The 5,624-nt window shown below is 58.6% G+C and overlaps 1 protein-coding gene across 1 annotated transcript; it reads right to left on the bottom strand.

The window, feature by feature from the left end:
• Window positions 1-234: 234 nt before the first annotated feature.
• On the bottom strand, window positions 235-2,912 carry NKX2-3 (NK2 homeobox 3). The gene is made up of 2 exons (XM_066621482.1): window positions 2,576-2,912; window positions 235-866 (listed from the first exon to the last, which is right to left on the bottom strand). The coding sequence occupies exons 1-2, from the start codon at window positions 2,910-2,912 to the stop codon at window positions 235-237; spliced, it is 969 nt and encodes a 322-aa protein (XP_066477579.1).
• Window positions 2,913-5,624: the final 2,712 nt, after the last annotated feature.

Below are 5,624 nucleotides of genomic sequence, written 5' to 3'. Positions count from 1 at the left end.
CTTCCCGCGTCCAGACGTGGCCAGTGTCCGGGAGTCTGGCTGGCTGGCTGCCTGGAGGGGCGCGGAGCGAGGGGGCCCAGCGCGTAGATCGTCTCTCGGGGCCCCCGTCGGGGCTCGTGACAGCCACGCTTCTTCCTTCCTTCTCTGGGTGGCTTCTCTGCCCCACCGGGGGAAAGGCTGGCGCGACGGGAGGGCTTCCCACTGCCCGGCCCTGCGGTGGCTGCTCGCCCGCCCCTACCAGGCCCGGATGCCCTGAGTGCAGGAGGGCCCCCCGGTGCCCCCCGCCTGGTGCAGGGACTGGGCGCCGCCGGCGAAGCCGCCCATGTTCACATAGTGCCCGGCCGAGGGCTGCCCCGACGGGCCCCCTCCGCCACCGCCGGCGGGGTAGCTGCAGCCGTAGCCGGCGCCGTAGGCAGCAGCAGCCGCGGGCGAGCCGCCGTAAGGATAGCCGGGGAAGCCGTTGTAGGGGTGGGCGACGGCGCTGCCGGGGTAGGGCGAGCCGAAGGCCTGCGAGCCGCCCAGGCAGGGCTTGCCGTCCCTCACCAGCACGGGCACGGCCACCCTGCGCGGCGGAGGCGGGGGCTGCGGCTGCTGCGGCTGCGGGGGGGCGCCCGCCGCCGGGGTGCCCAGCTCGAGGGCCTTGTCCTGCCGCTGCCGCTTGCACTTGTAGCGCCGGTTCTGGAACCAGATCTTGACCTGCGTGGACGTGAGCTGCAGGCTGCTGGCCAGGAGCTCCCTCTCGGGCGCCGACAGGTAGCGCTGCTGCTGGAAGCGCCGCTCCAGCTCGAAGACCTGCGCCTGCGAGAAGAGCACCCGCGGCTTCCTCCGGCCCCGCGCCTTGGGCCGCTCCTCCGGGGGCTCCTTCCCTGCGGGCAGACAGAGAGACAGAGGGAGGTGAGCCACGAAAGGGGGCACCGCGGGCACAGGATGCGCAAGAAGGAGAAGGAGGGACAGCACAAGCCTAGACATGTTTACTCAGGAGTAAGTTCCATTGTATTCCATGGGGCTTACTCCCAGGAAAGTGTGGATAGGATTGCAGCTGAAGATCCCCGTCCTATGCTGTCTACTCAGAAGTAAGTCCCGTAATAGTCAATGGGGCTTACTCCCAGGAAAGTGTGGGTAGGATTGCTGCCCAGAAAGCCAGCCCTGCAGGGATTGGGCACGATTCCTATAAAGACCACCCCAAATCCCTGCAGGGCTGACTTTCTCTTGCTGTCCGGGCCAGGGGAGGAACGTCTGCCACTCTCCCTAGATTTGGGAGGCCCGGCCACAACCTCTTCTTGCTCTCCGGGTCAGGAGAACCAGAGGCTGGTCCCACACCGCCTTCACCCCGCTACCCGCAGCCCACCCCCTCGTACTTGCACCCTCCAGGCAAATAGGTCTCCGCCCGCCCCTTCTGTGTTCCACCCCAGATACTACTATATACTATACTATATAGTACTGTGTGTGCACCGAACGTACACACACACACACACACACACACAGAGAGAGAGAGCGCCCAAGGCAGAAATCTGGGCCAGAGAAAAACTCCACTGTGGAGGAAGCCCCTCCATGCCACAGGGGGACAGGCTTGAGGCGGCCCAGAGGCAGAAGAGCCTGGAAACAGCGGGAAGGTCTGGCCTGGATGGATCCCGAAGTCCCACCGTGCCCCCTCCGCTCTCTCCTCCGCAGACGTGCCAGGCCGTCGCCCAGCAGGCACCAGCTCTCTGCGCCTCGGACCAAACCGCCCCCCCCACTCCCCTCTGCCCGTGCACCTGGTCGCCTTTCCGGATAGGACAAGGAACCCGCGGCAGCCCCATTCCAAGCCTCCTTCCCCCCGTCCGCGGCCCACGATGCCGCTTTCTTCTTTCTCCTGACCTGGTCTAGGCCTGCCCCCCCCCCCTCGTCCTTGCGTGGCGAGAGGATCGGCCTGACCAGGTCCCCTCTCCGCTTCTTCTGCTGCCAAGCCCGGCAGTTCTGCACACACACTTTTCCTGGGGAGTCAGTTCCACTAGACTCAGTGGGACCCGCTCCCAAGCAATCCCCAGCTGTAGGGCCTGAGGCTGCTCTGCTGTGCAGAATGCTTTGGGTAGTGAAGCCGCATCGAGCTCCATGGAAATCAGTATGCCCGTAATAGGCAGATCCTGTCGGGGTTGCAGCCCAGGAGCCAGCCAGCCAGCCAGCCCCACTGCACTGAAGGGAGACATGTGTGCTGCCCTTTGGGGAGCCTGCATGGAAAGCGATCCTGGGTAGGTTTACTCGGAAGTAAGCCCCACTGTGTTGGGTGGAGCTGACTCCCACGTAAGTGTGCTTGAGGAGTGCAGCGGAGCTCCCTTGCCGCAGCACCTCTCCATGTGGCCTGCCTGACTGTAAGCTAGGAGATCCGCGAAGGCATCGCAGTGTCAAGGGAGAAGAATCGGATTCTGGGCTGCTCTGGGCTAGAAAGGGGCATTTGGAGAAGGGGCTGCTGGGTCTTGAAGAGGGTATACCATTGGGTGCTTTGGAAGCCAGACTTGGCCGGGCCTGCCTGAGCGGTGACAGAGACCCTGTTATTTCCCAGCAAAGCCTCCCCTTCATCCCCCAAGACCCTGGCCACACTCACCGGCTTCAGAGTCCCTGGTGGGCTCTTCCTCTTCCGCCAGCCCTTTGGGCTTGCAGGTGCCCCGCAGCACCGCCTGCACGTAGCTCCCTGGAGAGAGGCCCACGTCCCCCTGGCTTTTCGTTGCTGCCGCTGCCATGGAGGTTAGGAAAGGGAGCTTCTCCTCGTCCTCCTCCTCGTCCTCCCCGTCTGAGAAGCGGCAGCCCAGCAGGCAAGAGGCAAGGGCAGCGGCGGGGAAGGGTGGCTCGAGGGGGCCCCCCAGGCGCTGCTGCTCCAGCTTGAGGATGTCCTTGACGGAGAAGGGGGTGGACGTGGCGGGACTGGGGAGCATCATCGGGGAGAAGAGGGCCCAGCAGCTGGAGAAGGGCTGCGCCTGGGCAGCCAGTGGGCTAAGTGGCGTCCATGCGAACGGCGCCTTTGCTCGCCTTTGCTCGCAGCTCGCAGCCTCTGTGCAGACCAGCTGCTGGCTCCGGACTCCGAGCCGCCTTTGCGCCGGGGCGGGCGCGTCATTGCCAGGAGGGGCCGGGCTCTGCCCCCATTGGAAGGCGGGGGAGCTTGAGCCGGCCCCCTGAGACAGAGAGGGAGAGACCCTGCCCCAAAGGGAAACCTGCAGGCAGGGAGAGGCCCAGTGAGCCAGGGCCAGGCCGCGTCGAGTCAGAGGGCCCCTGGACCCACAGGGCGCCCTCCAGGCAGGGGGAGGCCCTGGTGTGTGTTTTGGAGCAGGCTGAATGAGAGGTGGCTGCACCCTTCCAGGCCAGTCTCTCCAGCATCGCCACTCCCTTCCCTTCCTGTGGCTCCGAAGAGCTCCTTCGCCTGGCTTTGCAACTGGGGTGGTTGTTACTGAAAGTCTGGAAGAACCGAAAGAAAGAAAGGGGGAAATGGAAGCGGAAAGAAAGGTAACCCTCTTTGGAAAAGGGCCGGGAGACGCTCACTCACCGATCTCCTTCCCAGACAGATCAGGCCAAAGGGGGAGGGGGGTTGTGGGTATGTGTTGGTGGCCATGGGGTGTGTGTGTGTGTGTGTGTGTGTATGTGTGTGAAGAACTGGGCACGTCGGATGTGCAAAGAAAATATGATGGTGATTTATTAGTTCGTGTCCAGGACGGGCCCACCGCAGGAAAAACTGGTGGAGAACCTTCTGCCAAGCTCCGCAAAGGAATGCGGAATCCCTGGCGAAGTGGAAGCATCTGGTGCACCAATTCTTTCTTTCTTTCTTTCTTTCTTTCTTTCTTTCTTTCTTTCTTTCTTTCTTTCTTTCTTTCAAACATTGCTGGCAAAGGACCAGTTATTCTGGTGTAGGGTAAGAGAATCGCCTCACCATCATCACGAATAGCAATAATTTGTCACCTGCCTTCTTGTAAGAAGAGCACAAACTCCATGTCTTCTAGATAAGTGGTTCCAAACCTGGAGTACGCATACCCCCAAGGGTACTTGCCAGGACCTTTAGGGGTACTGGAAAAAGAAAAGGCAGGTTTCTGTTAGAAAGTCTTGCAGGGCTAATGCGAGGAGTACATTTATGGAAGTGGGCTGCCAAAGGGTAGGCAAGTGAAAAAATGTTGGGAACCATTGTCTTAGGCTGCAATCCTAACCACACTTTCACGAGAGTAAGCCCCACTGAACAAGTAGGACTTACTTCTGAGTAGACCTGGTTAGGATTGTGCCCTTAGACGAATTCATGTCTAGATGATCGGGCCTATCATGAAACCCTTTCGGCCACGGTTATTAGAACCCAGACTCATCCATACCTACTCAGAAGTAAACCTCATTATAGTCAATGGAGCTTACTTCCAGGAAAGTGTGGATAGGACTGCAGCCTTAGCTCGGCGAATCAAACTGATACTCCATGTACCGAAGCAGCGTGCTTCTGAATGCGGCGAGCAGCAAAGGAGGGAGGCGGCCCTGGTCTTCGTGGTCTGCCTTGGAATTCTCAAAGACCCCTGGCTGGCTACGGTGGAAACCAGAAGGCTGGACTCAGGACTCGCCCATGGGTGGTGATGGCGCTTGTGATGGTTGCCCTTGATACAGGGAGCCGTGTGCCTGCTCCAGCTGGCTAGGAGACTTCGGCTGCAATCCTGTCAACACTTACCTGGGAGTAAGCGTCATTGATTACTTACTTACACTGATTACTTACTTTCAAGTAGGCTTGTATAGGATTGGGCTCTGAGACTGCACTCCTATCCACACTTTCCTGGGACTAAGCCCCATTGACTCTAATGGGACTGACTTCCGAGTAGACAGGCATAGGATTGGGCTCTAATTTCTTCCCAGCTTCTTTTCCAATTATTCTCTTCAGGACGCACATTTGAAGGGGAATGTATGGGGGTGAGGGTGGAGTTACATACATTCCCCTTCAAATGTGCGGGCCATTTTGAAACCAGGTTACTCATGGAGGCTGTCAAAAACAAATCAAGGGTCTGGACTGATTTCGTGTAATTACGTGATGACGCCAACACGGTTTAATTACTGCTAATTAATTTTAATGTGCCTATGAAATTCACGCAAAGCTTATTAATTTTCATTCGAGCTGGCACCCCCCTGGTCCTCTGCGAAATGCTGAAAAGGGGAAGGAGGGAGCTCTGCGGACCAGCCTGCCCGGTGAGTACTTCGCAGGGAAAATCATTTTCGGGCTCTATTCCCCCCCCCACTCTCTCTCTCTCTCTTTTCTTTTTAAGAAAGATGAGATGGGAGAAGAGTTCAACCACCCAAAAACCCATCCCTTCCCCAAACTTTCCAAACATTTTCCTCCTGATTTCTGGGGTGGGGATCGCATTCCGGTTCTCCAGGAGTAACCGCAGCGATGTAGATTCAACTGTTAGAAGCGGGGAGTAAATCCTGTTATACCTACTATTCCTTTCCTAGTGCGTGTGTTTAGGACTGCAGTCTCACAGCCCAATCCTATGCATGCCTACTCAGAAGTAAGTCCCATTATAGTCAATAGGGCTTACTCCCAGGAAAGGGTGGGTAGGATTGTAGCCTAAGGTAGTTCTGGTGGTACCCACAGAAACGAGATGTCCTTTTCTTAAGCGACTTCTGGACATGACCCAGTT

The sequence above is a fragment of the Tiliqua scincoides genome, chromosome 3 (genome assembly GCF_035046505.1).
Source record: "Tiliqua scincoides isolate rTilSci1 chromosome 3, rTilSci1.hap2, whole genome shotgun sequence".
NCBI classification, from domain to species: Eukaryota; Metazoa; Chordata; class Lepidosauria; order Squamata; family Scincidae; genus Tiliqua; species Tiliqua scincoides.
The sequence above is the reverse complement of the archived record's forward strand: the minus strand, read 5'-3'. Positions and strand labels throughout refer to the sequence as shown.

Bases quoted from the DNA above. Each gene is read 5' to 3' on its own strand.
- NKX2-3 (XM_066621482.1), bottom strand. From the start codon at position 2,912: ATGATGCTCCCCAGTCCCGCCACGTCCACCCCCTTCTCCGTCAAGGAC. The intron at 867-2,575 runs GTGGCCAGGGTC...GTCTGCCCGCAG, and splicing joins GGACTCTGAAGCCGGTGAGT to GGAAGGAGCCCCCGGAGGAG.